Below are 20,544 nucleotides of genomic sequence, written 5' to 3'. Positions count from 1 at the left end.
GGTTTTCTTTTTTTCTTTTTTTTTTTTTTTTTTTTTTTTTTTTTTGTGGTGCCAACCTCGCTCACGTGGATTTTGCTTCTTCTTTTTTTTTCTTAAACAATTTATTAGTTACAAACAACTTGGGGGTAGCACAATTCGTATCCCTAATTTTTAGTATGAAACAATGTTTACACTATCACTTTGTTCCTCTATTTGAGAATTTCATCTCGTCAAACTTTAATTCCGAGGCAGATTTGGTGGCAAAATCTGCTCTCGCAGTGTTTGTAATGAACGCCACCCATGGAGACTAAACTCTAGTACGAAATGAAATGTTTGTCCCAAAAAAAAAAAGAAAACAATGTTTACAAAGCTTTAAGAAACAATGTTTAATTATACAAAGCCCCTATTACCGAAACACAACACATTCTTCACATATCTATCCCCTTGAAGAGAACAGACAAAAGAGAGACAATTTCAAATTCAGGGAGACATGTCTTCTTCTTTTGATAGCACTTTTCTTTTCACATCTCCTCTCTCTACCTAAGTTTATTGATGACATTGGTTGCCTTCTCCTCCCCTGTTCCACCTTTAAAAGACATCCGGATTGAATCTTTCCGGCATACAGTTTCTTGTTCCACTTGCTGTATACGCAAATTTAAGCCGTAGTTGTTCACCTGCATTTTTCTTTTGTTTAGTATCAAGATTAGGAAACATCTAGTGTTTCTATGTCAGACATTTCCCAAACCCACCATGTTTCAAACATCCCAATTATTATGTTAAGCATATATACCATTAACAAAATCCAATCAAACTCAGGACAAAAAAAAAAACAGTATCTCTATGGTTCAAGGCTTACCTCCAGATTTCTCATCTTTTCCTGGTGTACTGAGGAATCAGTTGCTTCAAAAGCTCTAGCTGTTGGTTCGTGTCCTTATGCCGCTCATGCTGGATTGCAACAGCACGTTTCAGCACTGCGTTGTCCTTGATTAGGGCTTCTACTTGTTGCTGCACTCTCCTGCGATTCAGTTCAGAACTTTTATTAATTCCTAGGGTACTACATACAGAACTGTGTTCAGAGCCAGAGACTTGAAAGCAATGAAGGGAAATAACCAATGGTTCAATCTATATCTCTTTCTAGAACACTGAAGACAGAAACTGTATTCCATGCCTATAACTCAGAGATTATACACGATCACTACCCACCACGTATGCATATGTTTGGATGGAACACTAGAAACAATGTAGCTAAAATGTTTTAACGTCTTGGAATTTGTTTGCTACTTGTTCACGTGCGCTTAACACCTTGGCTAAAGCCTCCAAGACAGTTGCTGCACGGACTTTTGCATCATCATTACCAGTAGATTGTGTCACTTCCCTGACTAACAATGCAACTTAGTCATCACCAGAAGGCGTAAAAGTTCCACCATCATTAACGGCCAATTCTTGAGCTATTTTATCATCAGCAGAAACCAAAAAGTATTTAAGTTTTCATAGCAGCATTGAAATCACTCCCATGATCTTCTAGCGCTTTGACAAGAACCTGGAAACAAAAAGAAAATTACAATTCCCAATAGAATAACATTATTGCAAACCAGCTACAAAAACTAAATCATGCCGCAAAACTCTGAGAGAGATATGTATTAGCGTCTAACAAAGGTAAACCTAGATCTCAGTAGTTTCGCAAGTCCGACAAATATATATACAGAGAGAGAGAGAGAGACAAACAAAAATTAAGAACAAGACATACCGTCAGTTCAAGGTGAGGAAACACGGTGCGAAGCTGATCAAGCGACGAGGACGGAGAGGACCAGATCGGAGATTTTGAAGGAGAATAACATCGGAACCTCTTTGACGCCGGTCGCCGGAGGATATGGAGTAATGATTCGATCCTAATGTCACTGTAAAAACAAGAAGAAGAAGATTCTCCGACTACGGGAAGAAGGAGAGGGAGAATAATCTCTGGTAGCATAGTTGGTTATGCTTGGTTCAAGTGTTTTAAAAAATGTAATCTTTTTACTTGCTTTAAACTTTTTCTTTCAAAAAAAAAAAAAAAAAGAGAGGGAGCCTCCAGGAGGCCCAGGGCCCCTATTAGCCGCAGGGGCTCTTTTGTACTTTTACCTTATTTAGCATTTCTTAACGGATTGTTAATTTTGTCATAAAATAATCCAATCAAACAACCCGAATAGGTTTAAAACCCAAGTTGAACATTGGTGAAACAAGCAGCTTGGCCAGTTTCTAACTACAAATTAAGAAATGATATCTTATATTATGCTAAACACCATACCCTAAGAGACCCGCATTAATCATGCTCTAACTAGCATGAATCACCCCATATGTATTATAATAAGATTTGAACAATTTAACTACATATAGACTGGTTACACCAATCATATTATTATTTGTCATAACCATTGATAATACATCTAGCTGGAATTTTGGAGAAATAGATAGAGATGTTGACCACGTAAAGGCTTCAAAGGTTAGCTAGTCTAACTGGCTAGGCTCCACCAGAACGTACAATGGTTTCCCCTTCAGCCTACACTCCCCCTGCATCTCACACCCACAAACAAGTTAATATTAGATAGGTTGGATATCGTACAAGACGAAACGTTTCTAAATCAAATCATTACCTTGAATTTAGGCAAACCAACAACGCATGCACATTCCACAACTTCGGCCCCTGCTCGCTCTAAAGTACGTATAATTGGGTGCTTTTAATAAAAACTCGATTATTGTATACGTTTTATCTATTTTCCAAAGGCGTATATCTATTCATTCGAAAAAAAAATGTAAAGAACAGAAAGATATCCAAATTTTAGCAAAAAAAAAAAAAAAAAAAAAAGAACAGAAAGATATTGAATTACCCAAGAGGTTAATAGAAGCGGAGAGTGTTCCACCAGTGGCAACTAAATCGTCGATGACCAGAGCTCGTTCGTGGGTTTTGACAGCCTCCATACTCATCTCTAGACGATCATTTCCATACTCAAGCTCGTACTCTTCGCTTATCACTCTCCCTTTTTAACGTTACCCACAAGCGATTAATACTTTTTTTTAATCCCAGCAACACGTTTTAGTCATCTAAGACTTTATTAGTATGTATATAAGTAATCGCACCGGGTAATTTTCCTGGTTTACGTAGAGGAACGAACTTGGCACCTATGGCTAATGCAATGGGAGGTCCAAATATGAATCCTCTCGCCTCTACGCCTGCACAAATTAAAGTCCCGTTTTATTTGATTAATCTGTTTATTTAATCTGCACTAAACGATGTAAAAGGTTCTATTGAATCCATGGCGGAGGCGGGAGGTCTTATAAATATGAATCCTCTCGTTTTTATAAGAGGTTCACTAATCACTATAAGACATGAACATTTTTGGAAGTGGACTCACGAGTGAGGACAATCCAATAAAGTAATTAGTCACCAACCAATCACACTAGCTAAGTTAGTATATATGTGAGTGTAACATCATTAATCCACGAAAGTTGTCTTTTATTTATTCAGTTTTGTCATATTGGGAGATATGGTTCCGCTTTGGATTCTATCAAAAGGAGTTTGATACAATATTATGTCTAGTAGAAAAATAATACTAATAAATGTAATCTATGCGTTGAGGTTCAAGAAATGACATGGTAAAAATCATAAATTATTGGACAATGGAACAAACTCTTCCATTTTTTTGTCTCCCAGTTTTGTTCGTGTGAATGAACGTTTGTCTTTGGCTAAAACTAAATAGTAATTTAATGAGGAATGAAAAAGGTCAGGAAGGGAAAGATGAAACGAACCGGCAACGAGAGAGATGTTCATGTGCTTGTAACGATCCACGAAGATATCAACGACATGTTTGAAGGCAACTGGATCCAGCAACAGCGTCGTTATGTCTTGAAACATGATCCCTGAAATACGAACACGCTAGCTTGTAAATGAAAAAAAAAACAAAAAGAGACGTACCTATCGATGGTGAAGCACGTGAAGAAATAAAACGAATAAATCTGGACCAGTCTTAGGGAAGTGAGGGATGACTCGAATGGCATCTGAGATGGTCTGCAGTCTTGGGTCTCCCTGCAACCCATTCTCCACCGCAAACATCTCTCTCTCGTGCGTGTCGAAGAAGGAGAAAATGAGGGTAGGGGCGTTGGGTGTATTTATAGCATTTATTTATCACTCTTACCTTTTCTCCCTCTCATTTTCTTCACCCACTCATCGTACGTCTCCATCCCAAGTTACCATTATTGCTCTTGTTTTTTTTTTTTTTTTTTGTCACTAAATTGCTCTTGTTTTCAAATTGTGAAAATAATCAATAAAAATAAAACTCACTTGAAACAACCAATTGATAGTGATCATAATATCCACTATAATAATATATTATAATGCACTATATAATCAAATTTACCAGTTAATTTGAAAACAATGGATGTGAAAGGCGCGAGCAGAGCAGGCTTGAACAGAAGCAGGCCAAGCTCATGCTTCCGGCCGCCAAATATTAAGTAAAAAATTCGGCCACTTAAAAAGAAAAAAATTCAGCCTACTTGTTTATTGTATCATTGTTAACTTGATGAAGTCGTGAGTTCAATCCTAACCGGCCACATTTTTTTTTTGGCTTCTAACTAACAAATTTCTAGGACCGGCATAAAGAAGTAATTGGTAATTAATCGAAATATGTGTTTACTTCAAATGACATGAATTCAAGTGATGTGAATCCCGTATTACCGTATCTTTGCGTCTTCCATACATATGCATGTTAAAATATAGCATATTCCATGTAACAATTTTGGTAGAAATATTATTGGATAGCTAGGATCTTGTTAATATCTGTTAGATTCTGATATTGTGTAACGACTTAGGCTATTAATAGCCTGTAACTAGAACGATCCCAAACAGGGACTCTACTCATCTTTCATGGTATCACAGCATAGGTTTTATTCATCCTTTGATGCAAAATTGTGAAGAACGCCAGTTTTCTAAAATTTGATTTAATAATAGAGTTGTTTAACACCAAAAAAAAGAGTTACCGGAATGGTTTAATAAGAAGGTGAAAGAGAAGGACCCACTCGAGAGTAGGTAAGATCGAAACGTACGTACGAGGGGCTATTTCCGACTGTTGAACCGCACGCCTGCTCACTGTTTCTGTATATTTTCTTCTCTTCCCACTTCTCGCCTTTAGTTTTTTTCTTTCTTTTTGTAATCATTACTTTGTTATAGTCCATTATAGTATAAGTGGAACAATACCAAATTTTATTTGCATGTTTAGTACATTATATATTGTGTGGAGGTCCACGTTAATGGTCTCTATCTATGCCGTTTTATAAACAAATTGTTTCAATTAATTTTGTATTATATGTCATCAGAATAAGTAGATTGGTTGCACTTAGATTTTGGGTAGATATTCCGTTTGTCGTTTTCAGCTCCGCACTATTACAAAGTTCTCACCCTATCAAAGTGATAAGAGATTACATCACCATTAACAACCACTCGTTTGTTTTTCCCCATAATTATTTCCCAATAATCTCATTACCCATAGGTAGGAACTGTTTATTTAAACAAAAGATAACCCAAAAGGATTACACGCAAAGGAAATAATTGAATTATTTTGTTAGCCCCTATGAGAGTATAAATCCATATAATTGTACTACTTTTAGAAATTTTCCGTCGTATATTGAGCAACAGGATTCAAAGAAATATATCTGAAACAGACAAAGAAGCAAAATCAAGATCAAAATCAGTCAGAAGTGAACCAAATATGCTTTTATGATTTCATCTACTATGACACTCTTATCTTGATAAAATGACAGCACTCACAATGGTACTTCAAAAGGCCAGAGGGGAATATAAAAACAGATAAATATGTGGCCTACTCACATCCACTCGTAGAGGTTAGATCCTCGTAGGATTAGTGGGATGTCTGATTGGCTATTTTTTCTGGATCTTGAAAGATTTGGTTTCGAAGTAGTTGAAATGTATCATCCAATTAAACTTCGTTGCCTAAACACGTTTAACTTAGAGTAACAAAAAATCCAAAAGCAGCTGTTAAAAAGCTGGTGAAGTTTGAAAACGAAAGACAAAGGAATGCTAACCTCACAAATATCTTTAGTGCAGTTAATTTCAAAAGAGACAGAGAACTTGGGCTCGAATGGTGACTGCGGGTTGAGCGGTGCGGGACAAGCGGTTTAATTGCTGTGCGGTTTTAACAGTTATAAAAACGTATAGATATAGGGTATATATAGAGATTTTTGTTACTGTTAACTGCGGAGCGGGACCGAAAACTAGTTACCATTCGAAGCCTAATCTTGGGAGGGCAATCACTACCCAAAATTTCCCCTTGACTCCTTCGTTCACAATTTTTTCTTTCTTTTTCTTTTTATTAGAGGAAAAAAAAAGTAGATATAAAGAGCTGAAAGAGAGGGACATGACCATATGACTCTGTTCTCTCTCCTCTAACAATGACATCAACTCTAGTCACATTAAGAATCAAAGATCCCCCACTTCCTTGCGTTTTTACTGTTTCCACAGATAGTGCATGTTTCTGTACAATGCTATTTATTTTTATGTCACAGTGCTACACACAGGTCAATGAGACTACCACATCCAATATTAGACGCGCCTACAGAGATCTATCAGTCATATCAATTTTCTAGAGTATCTCTACTGAAAATATGATGAGGGTTCTCATATAAAAACTTATAAAATCCATTGAAATACTAAAAGCATCTCTACCAGTAGGTTTTAAGTGGATATCCAAAAGATAAAATAATAAATATATAAAAAAAAGTACATATACAGCTAAAAACCAGTTCTCATATTAATTCATAAGAATTCGTGTAGATATTTTTTTGAAACGTTTTTGATTTTGAGTGGTTTGTTTCTTTTTTATAAAAGAAATTTAAATCACAAAACTAAACAATACAATATATTATTATTAAATAAATAAAAACTTATTTTTGGTATCTTTTAATCTTTGAGAGTGATCCAAGAGCAACTCTAAGAGTTAGTTATCACCAAAATTTTAACGATTATAAATAACTAAAAAAAATTAAAATACGAAAGAGAAACTGAGAAATAGTATTCAGCAAAGTACTTTTGAAAAACCCACCTGATAATTAAATGTCAAAATGTTTTTTTTTTTATTTTTTCTATTTTTCAATAGTAAAATGTATTTAATTATTTAAACACAACTTATTAAAATATTTTGTTTTTTTTACATTTTTTTAGAAACCTAAAGTGGAGTTGTTAAGGTTGCTCTAACATTACACGTGTCATTCATTATCTTAGTGATATAATTTCTCCTTTGGTATTCAAATTTAACTACATATCCTGATTAGATAAAAATAATATATGTTGTCAAAAAACATAAAAGTGATGTATTATATTTTTAGACAGAAGTTTTTGCAATGGAACTTCACTTAAAAATAGAAATCTGATGTGCAAACCGGATATGAATGGGGACACCTCAGCAAGGACACATGCAGAAATCCTCACGGTTACTTTCCCACCCATTACGAAAAGGCTCGGATGCTGTTGAGTGACCGTTTCCTCGGGTTTTACATGGTAAGGGGAACAACAGTACATAGTTCTGCTTTGTCCTTAACGATATAACGTTAGAAAATGAGATTTTGACAAATGTTTGTTGTGATAGGTTCTTGAAAAGGGATCGTGGAACTACATGTTTTATGGGGGCGAAGCACTCGGTGACATGAAATACAGCGTCAAATGTGGATACCTAAAGGAGTACTATGACGAAGAGCATCGACCCACTCATTTTTAGCAACATGGAAGAGGCTGACATAGCCGAGGGAGATCACGAGGAAACCTTTGGTTGACACTAATAAGCACTCAGTTATTTTACTATGTTTTGTAACTTCCTGCATTCTGACTTGCAAATCAGAAACATAGTTTACTGTGATAGATTGTGTAATATCCGTAAATCTTAACATCTTTAAAAATAAATTCTTGCACGCGTATAGGCAAATCCTTCATAGGTGTGTATTTGTCTTGCATGAGAAATCAGATAACGACGATACTGAACATTTGAGAAAACTGACTAGATTTATTGTGAATCTTAAATCGTTACGTTGTTAGAGCAACCTTATTGCATATAACTAGAAGAATTCTTAGAAAAAAATTTAATATCTTAATACAATTTAGCTATTTTACAGGTTCTTTAAACAACTTTAATGATGGGAATGGTCGCGTCATTTGAGGATGTTAACAATAAAATACTATTATTTTTGGGGTTGATCGATAGAGACCGTAACTTTGAATTTTTTGGTTTAAGATTTAAGCTGTAGATTTTGTGGCTTTATTTTTAAATTTTATTGCTGTAATTTTATTTCAAAGTTTTAAAAGCATTAATAAACATAAAGCTGTAGAAAAATTGATTTCTATAGCCATTATATTTTTTTTAAAGATTTTGGATTCTAGATTTAGTTTTTATTAATAAAGCTTGATTGTTTTAATTTTATTGTTCTACAGAGATGGCCGTAACCAATATCAATCACCCCCTAGATGTTTATTATTATTGTATCTAATTTTTAATTTTCACAACAAGATTAATCATTAAAAGCATGACATGTGTCTTATTAGCATATAGAGAGGTTTTTAAAACATGTTATTTAAGATACAAATTCTAAAGTATTTGTACTTTTCTCCTGCTTTTTGATTTTTGAATTACTATTTTATGAAGATATTTTAGCTAAGAAACATATTTTGGAGGTTCTACTTTGAAATCGCTCTTCGATCTCTCTCTTCCCTTCTGATTTTTATTTATAGTCACAGAAACGTCATATAAGATATCTCACTGGAAGTGTTCCGAGTGGCTGGAATCTCAAGCAGAGGGACACGTGGTCTGTGAGCAGATGCCACATGTAAATGGCTAACTACGTGTCATTATAGAATGAATAATGAACAATAAGGCAACTATGAGTCATGAAATAAAAGAATGATGACTAGTTTATCAGCCTCATCCCAGTTTCTTCTTCGACTAAGCTTTAATTTCAAGCCCTTCGTCTGTCTTCTCACCCGAACACAAAACCTTCATGCCATGCAGTCTTCAAACCGGCTCAATCCTAGCCGTCTGATTGATTTCACGGTCAAAGATCTGACGGTGGACAAGCTGCGGCTCATCGAAGTTCCGGATAACGCCACCCTAGCAGACGCCTTAAACGCCATGGTAAAGCATGCTTAAATCATATTCTTTTGTTGCATGACTGACCGGTTGAACAAGAAAGCTATTAACACCAAAGTCGTTGTTTTGTATCAAACTGGTGGCAAACCGAGTAAGAGCGGTGCCCGTGGCTGCGGTACCAGGGCAGTGGTTGGGGGCTGGAGGATCCATGATAGTTGAGTCGGACAAAGAGACCGGAAGGGTAAAGAAACAGTACATAGGAATGGTGACAATGCTGGATGTTGTGGCTCACATCGCCGGAAATGAGGAAGAGAATGGGCTTGATAAGAAAATGGCTGCTCATGTCTCTTCTATCATTGGTCATTGCCCTGAGGGTCGAAGCTTATGGTCTCTCAACCCCAATACCAGGTAATGAATATGCATGCCTGGTGATATAAATGGAAATGATATTAATTGATGATGAAATACAGCATAATGGATTGTATGGAGATTCTGAGCAAAGGAATACACAGAGTATTGGTTCCATTGGACAGTAACGTAGAGAATACCTCAGGACCAGAGTTGGTAGAGTCAGCCTCTGCTTACACAATGCTGACTCAGATGGATCTAGTCTCCTTCTTCCTCGACCAATCATCCCATCTCCAAGCTATCCTCTCCTGCACTGTCACTGACCTCTCCGCTGTAAACGACAATGTTTTAGCCATCACTAGCCAGGTAAATTAATTAAGTTAAAGAAGTTTCATCAATTTAAACCAATCATTATAATATTCGTAGGAGGACCAAACGAAAATCCTCTGTTTTATAGGCAAGAGTAAAAGATGCAGTTAAATGCATGAGTATGGCAATGCTAAACGCCGTGCCTATCGTTGAAGCCTCCAGCGATGAAGAGGATCATACACAGCTCGTGGACGTACGTGACTCTTCTTACACATTTCTACCTATTTAAGTATGTATCTGAAGAATATATATATATATATATGTCTCTGGTGCAGGGGAAAAACCGGAGGGTGGTGGGGACTTTCTCGGCGAGTGATCTGAAGGGATGTAATTTAGCCACGTTGCGTTCTTGGTTGCCATTAAACGCGCTTGAATTCGCCGAGAAAATACCAAGAACCCCCTTGTTCGCATCAGCACCTGCGAGGGAGCTCGTGACATGTCACGTGACATCTACCTTGGTCCAAGTGATCCGTATGGCCACCACGAGACGTGTACACAGAGTTTGGGTCGTGGACAAGAACGATGGGCTTCAAGGCCTCGTTTCTCTTACTGACATTATCGCTGCAGTCCGAGCCGCTATCTCTACCTCGACCTCCTAATTTCGTCTTTCTCTTCTATTATTGCAATCTACTTTTATTTGTTTTCCTTTCAAGAACAACTTCCACACTTCTACTTCTTTTTTCTATGTACTAGCATGTTTTATCAATCTAGTTAACCCATTAAGAATGATTGTTTGTTCGGAATCAAAGCGAGGAATAACGAGTCTTGCTGCTTGACGGAGACGCTATCGCTCGACGGGACCTTCCATCATTTCAAACTTTCGTAGAAAGTATCTTATCATATACACATTTGTGTTTGAATTTGGATACTTTTTTTTATATATTGATTCCTATAATTTTTAGCGTTGTTTTAAAACTTCTGACCACGTTCTAAACTCTCTTTCATGGTAAATAAGAATCATTATAACTTTTTAACAATTAATTTAGTAAAACTTCATAATACTTCTTAAATCGAGGTACCACTATAAAATCGTTATTTTCTTGAAAAACGGAGACAACAAAGATTTCAAACATCTTTTAACATCGTGCATGATACAACTATGTATTAAAACAATATTGTCATATTTTTTAAAATTTTCTCAAAATCTATGTGTTAACCCCTACAAAAATATTGAATTTTGGTAAATTCTTTATATACTGAAGCCTATAATCTTTAGTGTTGTTTTAAAACTTCTGACCACATTCTAAATTTGCATTAGTATATGCTAAACTCTCTTTCATAGTAAATGAAAATCATTATAATTTTTTACCACTATAAAATCGCTATTTTCTTGAAAAATGGAGACAACAAAGGTTCCACACCTCTTTCAACATCACTATATTTTAGTGCAGGATGCAACTATCCATTAAAACAATATTGTCATATTTTTTTAATTTTTTTCAAAATCTATGTGTTAACCCCCCTACAAAAATATTGAATTTTGATAAATTCTTTATATACTGAAGCCTATAATCTTTAGTGTTGTTTTAAAACTTCTGACCACATTCTACATTTGTATTAGTGTATTCTAAACTCTTTCATGGTATGTGGGAATCATTATACTTTTTTATCAATTAATTTAGTAAAACTTCATAATGCTTCTTAAATCGAGGAATAACCACTATAAAATCGCTATTTTCTTGAAAAACAGAGACAACAAAGACTCCAAACCTCTTTCATCATCATCATATGTTAGTGCAGGATGCAACTATGCATTAAAACAATATTGTCATATTTTTTGAAATTTTCTCAAAATCTATGTGTTAACCCCCCCCACAAAATATTGAATTTTGGTAAATTCTTTATATACCGAATCTTATAATCTTTAGTGTTGTTTTAAAACTTCTGACCACATTCTAAATTTGTATTAGTGTATGCTAAACTCTCTTTCATGGTATATGAGAATCATTATAATTTTTTATCAATTAATTTAGTAAAACTTCATAATACTCCTTAAATCGAGGAATAACCACTATAAAATCGTTATTTTCTTGAAAAACGGAGACAACAAACGCTCCAAACCTCTTTCAACATCATCATATGTTAGTTCATGATGCAACTATGCATTAAAATAATATTGTCATATTTTTTGAAATTTTCTCAAAATCTATGGGTCAAAAATATTGAATTTTGGTAAATTCTTTATATACTGAAGCCTATAATCTTTTAAATTCTTTATATACTGAAGCCTATAATCTTTAGTATTGTTTTAAAACTTCTGACCACGTTCTACATTTGTGTTAGTGTATGATAGACTATCTTTTTACAACCATTATAATTTTTTATCAATTAATTTAGTAAACCTTCATAATACTCCTTAAATCGAGGAATTACCACTATAAAATCACAATTTTCTTGAAAAACGGAGACAACAAAGGCTCCAAACCTCTTTCAACATCATCATATGTAAGTGCATGATGCAACTATGCATTAAAACAATATTGTCAATTTTTTTTGAAATTTTCTCAAAATCTATGTGTTAATCCCTACAAAAATATTGAATTTTGATAAATTCTTTATATACTGAAGCCTATAATCTTTAGTGTTGTTTTAAAATTTCTGATCACATTCTACCTTTGTATTAATGTATGTTAAACTCTATTTCACGATATATGAGAATCATTATAATTTTTTTATCAATTAATTTAGTAAAACTTCATAATACTCCTTAAATCGAGGAATAACCACTATAAAATCGCTATTTTCTTGAAAAACGTAGACAACAAAGGCTCCAAACCTCTTTCAACATCATCATATGTAAGTGCACGATGCAACTATGCATTAAAAAATTATTGTCATATTTTTAAAAAATTTCTCAAAATCTATGTGTTAACAACCCCTACAAAAATATTGAATTTTGGTAAATTCTTTATATACTGAAACCTATATTCTTTAGTGTTGTTTTAAAATTTTTGACCACATTCTACATCTGTATTAATGTATGTTAAACTCTATTTCATGGTATATGAGAATCATTATAATTTTTAAACAATTAATTTAGTAAAACTTCATAATACTCCTTAAATCGAGGAATAACCACTATAAAATCGATATTTTCTTGAAAAACGGAGACAACAAAGGCTCCAAACCTCTTTCAACATCATCATATGTTAGTACAGGATGCAACTATACATTAAAACAATTTTTTCATATTTTTTGAATTTTTCTCAAAATCTATGTGTTAACCCCTACAAAATATTGATTTTTGGTAAATTCTTTATATACTGAAGCCTATAATCTTTAGTGTTGTTTTAAATTTTTTTACAACATTCTACATTAGTATTAATGTATGCTAAACTCTCTTTCATGGTATATGAGAATCATTATAATTTTTTATCAATTAATTTAGTAAAACTTCGTAATACTCCTTAAATCGAGGAATAACCACTATAAAATCTCTATTTTCTTGAAAAACGCAGACAACAAAGGCTTGAAACCTCTTTCAACATCATCATATTTAAGTGCAGGATGCAACTAAGCATTAAAACAATATTGTCATATTTTTTAGAATTTTTATCAAAATCTTTGTGTTACTCCCTACAAAAATATTGAATTTTGGTAAATTCTTTATATACTGAAGCCTATAATCTTTAGTGTTGTTTTAAAATTTCTTACCACATTCTACATTAGTATTAATGTATGCTTAACTCTTTTTCATGGTATATGAGAATCATTATAATTTTTTATCAATTAATTTAGTAAAACTTCATAATACTCCTTAAATCGAAGAATAACCACTATAAAATCGCTATTTTCTTGAAAAATGCAGACAACAAAGGCTACCAATCTGTTTCAACATCATCATATGTAAATGCAGGATGCAACTAATCATTAAAATAATATTGTCAAAATTTTTGAAATTTTCTCAAAATCTATGTGTTAACCCCTACAAAAATATTGAATTTTGGTAAATTCTTTATATACTGAAGTCTATATTCTTTAGTGTTGTTTTAAAATTTATGACCACATTTTACATTTGTGTTAATGTATGCTAAACTTTCTTTCATGGTAAATGAGAATCATTATAATTTGTTAACAATTAATTTAGTAAAACTTCATAATACTCCTTAAATCGAGGAATTACCACTATAAAATCGCTATTTCCTTGAAAAACGGAGACAACAAAGACTTCAAACCTCTTTCAACATCATCATATGTTAGTGAAGGATACAACTATGTATTAAAACAATATTTTCATATTTTTTAAAATTTTCTCAAAATTTGTGTTAACCCCTACAAAAATATTGAATTTTAGTAAATTCTTTATATACTGAAGCCTATAATCTTTAGTGTTGTTTTAAAACTTCTGACCACATTCTAAATTTGAATTAGTGTATGCTAAACTCTCTTTCATGGTAAATGAGAATCATTATAATTTTTTAACAATTAATTTAGTAAAACTTCATAATACTCCTTAAATCGAGGAATTACCACTATAAAATCGTTATTTCCTTGAAAAACGGAGACAACAAAGACTTCAAACCTCTTTCAACATCATCATATTTTAGTGCAGGATACAACTATGTATTAAAACAATATTGTCATATTTTTTAAAATTTTCTCAAAATCTTTGTGTCAACCCCTACAAAAATATTGAATTTTGGTAAATTATTTATATATTGAAGCCTATAATCTTTAGGGTTGTTTTAAAACTTCTGACCACATTCTAAATTTGCATTAGTGTATGCTAAACTCTCTTTCATGGTAAATGAGAATCATTATGGTTTTTTAACAATTAATTTAGTAAAACTTCATAATACTCTTTAAATCAAGGAATTACCACTATAAAATCGCTATTTTCTTGAAAAACGGAGACAACAAAGGATCCAAACCTCTTTCAACATCACTATATTTTAGTGCAGGATGCAACTATCCATTAAAACAATATTGTCATATTTTTTGATTTTTTTTCAAAATCTATGTGTTAACCCCTGCAAAAATATTTAATTTTGGTAAATTCTTTATATATTGAAGCTTATAATATTTAGAGTTGTTTTAATTCTGATCACATTCTACATTTGTATTAGTGTATTATAAACTCTTTCATGGTATGTGGGAATCATTATACTTTTTTATCCATTAATTTAGTAAAACTTCATAATGCTCCTTAAATCGAAGAATAACCACTATAAAATCGCTATTTTCTTGAAAAACGGAGACAACAAAGGCTCCAAACCTCTTTCATCATCATCATATGTTAGTGCAGGATGCAACTATGCACTAAAACAATATTGTCATATTTTTTGAAATTTTCTCAAAATCTATGTGTTAACCCCCAACAAAATATTGAATTTTGGTAAATTCTTTATATACAGAATCTTATAATCTTTAGTGTTGTTATAAAACTTCTGACCACATTCTACATTTGTATTAGTGTATGCTAAACTCTCTTTCATGGTATATGAGAATCATTATAACTTTTTATCAATAAATTTAGTAAAACTTCATAATACTCCTAAAATCGAAGAATAACCACTATAAAATCGCTATTTTCTTGAAAAATGGAGTCAACAAACGCTCCAAAACTCTTTCAACATCATCATATGTTAGAACATGATGAAACTATGCATTAAAATAATATTGTCACATTTTTTGAAATTTTCTCAAAATCTATGGGTCAAAAATATTGAATTTTGGTAAATTCTTTATATATCGAAGCCTATAATCTTTAGTGTTGTTTTAAAACTTCTGACCACATTCTACATTTGTGTTAGTTTATGCTAAACTATCTTTCATGGTAAATAGGAATCATTATAATTTTTTATCAATTAATTTAGTAAAACTTCATAATACTCCTTAAATCGAGGAATAACCACTATAAAATCACTATTTTCTTGAAAAAAGTAGACAACAAAGGCTTCAAACTTCTTTCAACATCATCATATGTAAGTGCACGATGCAACTATGCATTAAAAAAATATTGTCATATTTTTTAAAATTTTCCCAAAATCTATGTGTTAACCCCTACAAAAATATTGAATTTTGGTAAATTCTTTATATATTGAAACCTATAATCTTTAGTGTTGTTTCAAAATTTCTGACCACATTCTACATTTGTATTAATGTATGTTAAACTCTCTTTCATGGTATATGAGAATCATTATAATTTTTAAACAATTAATTTAATAAAACTTCATAATACTCCTTAAATCGAGGAATAACCACTATAAAATCGCTATTTTCTTGAAAAATGGAGACAACAAAGGCTCCAAACCTCTTTCAACATCATCATATTTTATTGCAGGATGCAACTATGCATTAAAACAATATTGTCATATTTTTTGAAATTTTCTCAAAATCTATGTGTTAACCCTTACAAAAATATTAAATTTTGGTAATTTTTTTATATACTGAAGCCTATAATCTTGGTAATTTATCAATTAATTCTTGTAAAATTTCATAATACTCCTTAAATCTAGGAATAACCTCTATAAAATCGCTATTTCCTTGAAAAACGGAGACAACAAAGACTCCAAACCTCTTTCAACATCATATTATGTAAGTGCAGGATGCTACTATGCATCAAAAAAATATTGTCATAGTTTTTGAAATTTTCTCATAATCTATGTATTAACCCCTACAAAATATTGAATTTTGATAAATTATTTATATACTGAAGCCTATAATCTCTAGTGTTGTTTTAAAATTTCTGACCACATTCTACATTTTTATTAGTGTATGCTAAACTCTATTTCATGGTATATGGGAATCACTATAAGTTTTTATCAATTAATTTAGTAAAACTTCATAATACTCCTATATCGAGGAATAACCACTATAAAATCGCTATTTTCTTGAAAAACGGAGACAACAAAGGCTCCAAACCTCTTTCAACATCATCATATGTTAGTTCAGGATGCAACTATGCATTAAAACAATGTTGTCATATTTTTTGAAATTCTCTCAAAATCTATGTGTTAACCCCTACAAAAATATTGAATTTTGGTAAATTCTTTATATACTGAAGCCTATAATATTTAGTGTTGTTTTAAAATTTCTGACCACATTCTACATTTGTATTAATGTATGCTAAATTTTCTTTCACGATATATGGGAATCATTATAATTTTTTTTATCAATTAATTTAGTAAAACTTCGTAATACTCCTTAAATCGAGGAATAACCACTATAAAATCATTATTTTCTTGAAAAACGGCGACAACAAACGCTCCAAACCTCTTTCAACATCATCATAAGTAAGTGCATGATGAAACTATGCATTAAAAAAATATTGTCATATTTTTTGAAATTTTCTCAAAATCTATGTGTTAACCTCTACAAAAATATTGAATTTTGGTAAATGTTTTATATACTGAAGCCTATAATCTTTAGTGTTGTTTTAAAACTTCTGACCACATTCTACACTTATATTAGTGTATGCTAAACTCCCTTTCATGGTATGTGGAAATCATTATAATTTTTTATCAATTAATTTAGTAAAACTTCATAATACTCCTTAAATCGAGGAATTACCATTATAAAATCACTATTTTCTTGAATGACGGAGACAACAAAGACTCCAAACCTCTTTCAAGATCATCATATGTTAGTGCAGGATGCAACTATGCATTAAAACAATATTGTCATATTTTTTGAAAAATTTCTCAAAATCTATGTGTTAACCCCTACAAAATATTGAATTTAGGTAAATTTTTTATATACTGAAGCCTATAATCTTTAGTGTTGTTTTCAAACTTCTGACCACATTCTACATTTGTATTAGTGTATGATAAACTCTCTTTCATGGTATATGATAATCATTATAATTTTTTATCAATTAATTTAGTAAAACTTCTTAATACTCCTTAAATCGAGGAATAACCACTATAAAATCGCTATTTTCTTGAAAAACTGAGACAACAAAGGCTGCCAACCTCTTTCAACATCATCATATGTAAGTGCATGATGCAACTATGCATTAAAACAATAGTGTCATATTTTTTGAAATTTTCTCAAAATCTATTTGTTAACCCCTACAAAAATATTGAATTTTGGTAAATTCTTTATATACTGAAGCCTATAATCTTTACTGTTGTTTTAAAATTTGTGACCACATTCTACAATTCAATTAATGTACGCTAAACTCTCTATCACGATATATGGGAATCATTATAATTTTTTATCAATTAATTTAGTAAAACTTCATAATACTCCTTAAATCGAGGAATAACCACTATAAAATCGCTATTTTCTTGAAAAACACAGACAACAAAGGCTGCCAATCTCTTTCAACATCATCATATGTAAGTGAAGGATGCAGCTAATCAATAAAACAATATTGTCATATTTTTTGAAATTTTCTCAAAATCTATGTGTTAACCCCTACAAAAATATTGAATTTTGGTAAATTTTTATATACTGAAGCCTATAATCTTTAGTGTTGTTTTAAAACTTCTGACCACATTCTACATTTGTATTAGTGTATGCTAAACTCTATTTTATGGTAGATGGGAATCATTATAATTTTTTTATCAATTAATTTAGTAAAACTTCATAATACTCTTTAAATCGAGAAATAACCACTATAAAATCGCTATTTTCTTCCAAAACGGAGACAACAAACGCTGCAAACCTCTTACAACATCATCATATGTTAGTGCAGGATGCAACTATGCATGAAAACAATATTCTCATATTTTTTGAAATTTTCTCAAAATCTATGTGTTAACCCGTACAAAAATATTGAATTTTGGTAAATTCTTTATATACTGAAGCCTATAATCTTTAGTGTTGTTTTAAAACTTCTCACCACATTCTACTTTTGTATTAGTGTATGCGAAATTCTCTTTCATGGTAAATGAGAATCATTATAATTTTTTATCAATTAATTTAGTAAAACTTCATAATACTCTTTAAATGGAGGAATTACCACTATAAAATCGCTATTTTTTTGAATGACGGAGACAACAAAGACTCCAAACCTCTTTCAACATCATCATATGTTAGTGCAGGATGCAACTATGCATTAAAACAATATTCTCATATTTTTTGAAATTTTCTCAAAATCTATGTGTTAACCCATACAAAATATTGAATTTAGGTAAACTTTTTATATACTGAAGCCTATAATCTTTAGTGTTGCTTTAAAACTTCTGACCACATCCTACATTTGTGTTAGTTTATGCTAAACTCTCTTTCATGGTAAATGGGAATCATTATAATTTAGTAAAACTTCATAATACTCCTTAACTCGAGGAATTGCCACTATAAAATAGCCATTTTCTTGAAAAACGGAGACAACAAAGGCTGTCTACCTCTTGTAACATCATCATATGTAAGTGCATGATGCAACTATGCAATAAAATAATATTGTCATATTTTTTGAATTTTTTTCAAAATCTATGTGTTAACCCTTACAAAATATTGAAATTAGGAAAAAAAATTATATACTAAAGCCTATAATCTTTATTGTTGTTTTAAAACTTCTGACCACATTCTAAATTTGAGTTAGTGTATGCTAAACTCTCTTTCATGGTAAATGGGAATCATTATAATTTTTTTATCAATTAATTTAGTAAAACTTCGTAATACTCCTTAAATCGAAGAATAACCACTATAAAATCGCTATTTTCTTGAAAAATGCAGACAACAAAGGCTCCAAACCACTTTCAACATCATCATATGTAAGTGCAGCATGCAACTAAGCATTAAAACAATATTGTCATATTTTTTGGAATTTTTATCTTTTTTTTTTTTTTTTTTTACAGCAAACAATGCACAGACTCATATTGACTCTGTGAACCAACTTGGAAACTCTGCATCCATGTGTACGACGAAAGACGGTTGATGCCGGGCACTACGTGCTAAGCTGTCCGCCTTTTGGTTCGCCGTCCTTGGTACATGAACGATGTCTGAGTTGTGGAAGCTTCTCTCATTTATTAGTGTGTTAATAGTGGTAATTCCTCGAGTTAAAGAGTATTATGAAGTTTTACTAAATTAATTGATAAAAAATTATAATGATTCTCATTTACCATGAAAGAGAGTTTAGCATACACTAACACAAATGTAGAATGTGGTCAGAAGTTTTAAAACAACACTAAAGATTATAGGCTTCAGTAAATAAATAATTTACCAAAATTTAATATTTTTGTAAGGGTTAACACATAGATTTTGATAAGTATAATTATTAGTTTAATTAATATTATTATTTAATTTATTTATTTTGATATCTATATATTTATCATGATATTTAAAATAGTTAATAAACATTAACATATTTTACCAATATATATATATATATATATATATACTAATATTTTTTAAAATATATTTTAATATATAATTATCATGATATTTAAGAATTAATAAATAGATATTAACAATATCTACCGATAATATCATCATTACTTTTCTCTCATTTTATAATTTTAATGACTAATACTATAGCCAATTTCTCTGATTTTTATTGAAAATATTGATCAAATACATATTATTATAAAATTTATATACAAGTATACTAATATATTCGAATTAATCAGTTTCTTTTGTTTATTCGGTTTGATCCCTTAATATAATGAACCATATTCATATACTGATATTTTCTAAACATAACATCCTCAGTACTTCCAAATCCAGACTATTTTCTCTATTTCGGTTTGGTTCGGTTTTGAATGGTTTGGTTTTACCAGATTGAACACTCCTAAACTATTGTTATTTGTTAATGTTTTATATTTGTGATTTTTTATAATCC

General features: G+C 31.5%; 3 protein-coding genes across 5 annotated transcripts; 1 reads left to right on the top strand and 2 right to left on the bottom strand.

Moving 5' to 3' along the window:
- Window positions 1-294: 294 nt before the first annotated feature.
- On the bottom strand, window positions 295-1,948 carry LOC106411878. The gene is given in 5 exon segments (XM_048761665.1): window positions 295-653; window positions 836-994; window positions 1,240-1,461; window positions 1,463-1,519; window positions 1,727-1,948. Coding segments are annotated over 4 exon segments (576 nt in total). The 3' UTR covers window positions 295-653; window positions 836-919.
- Window positions 1,949-2,278: 330 nt separating this feature from the next.
- On the bottom strand, window positions 2,279-4,150 carry LOC106411879 (adenine phosphoribosyltransferase 2). 2 transcript variants are annotated; one of them, XM_022712808.2, is made up of 6 exons: window positions 3,976-4,150; window positions 3,763-3,873; window positions 3,094-3,186; window positions 2,844-2,993; window positions 2,610-2,747; window positions 2,279-2,526 (listed from the first exon to the last, which is right to left on the bottom strand). In XM_022712808.2, exons 1-5 carry the CDS (start codon window positions 4,064-4,066, stop codon window positions 2,617-2,619), a joined length of 576 nt encoding a protein of 191 aa, XP_022568529.1. In that variant the 5' UTR covers window positions 4,067-4,150; the 3' UTR covers window positions 2,279-2,526; window positions 2,610-2,616. The 2 variants fall into 2 exon arrangements, with proteins under 2 accessions (XP_022568529.1, XP_013708183.1); XM_013852729.3 differs by having other exon boundaries at window positions 2,610-2,668; window positions 3,976-4,149.
- A 4,747-nt stretch (window positions 4,151-8,897) lies between these two features.
- On the top strand, window positions 8,898-10,558 carry LOC125575038 (SNF1-related protein kinase regulatory subunit gamma-like PV42b). 2 transcript variants are annotated; one of them, XM_013853383.3, is made up of 5 exons: window positions 8,898-9,143; window positions 9,238-9,506; window positions 9,569-9,812; window positions 9,904-10,008; window positions 10,091-10,558. In XM_013853383.3, the coding sequence occupies exons 1-5, from the start codon at window positions 8,913-8,915 to the stop codon at window positions 10,412-10,414; spliced, it is 1,173 nt and encodes a 390-aa protein (XP_013708837.1). In that variant the 5' UTR covers window positions 8,898-8,912; the 3' UTR covers window positions 10,415-10,558. The 2 variants fall into 2 exon arrangements, with proteins under 2 accessions (XP_013708837.1, XP_048617621.1); XM_048761664.1 differs by having other exon boundaries at window positions 9,217-9,506.
- Window positions 10,559-20,544: the final 9,986 nt, after the last annotated feature.

This window comes from Brassica napus, chromosome C6 (assembly GCF_020379485.1).
Source record: "Brassica napus cultivar Da-Ae chromosome C6, Da-Ae, whole genome shotgun sequence".
In the NCBI taxonomy this organism is placed as follows: Eukaryota; Viridiplantae; Streptophyta; class Magnoliopsida; order Brassicales; family Brassicaceae; genus Brassica; species Brassica napus.
Note: the sequence above shows the minus strand (reverse complement) of the source record. Positions and strands in the feature narration are given on the sequence as shown.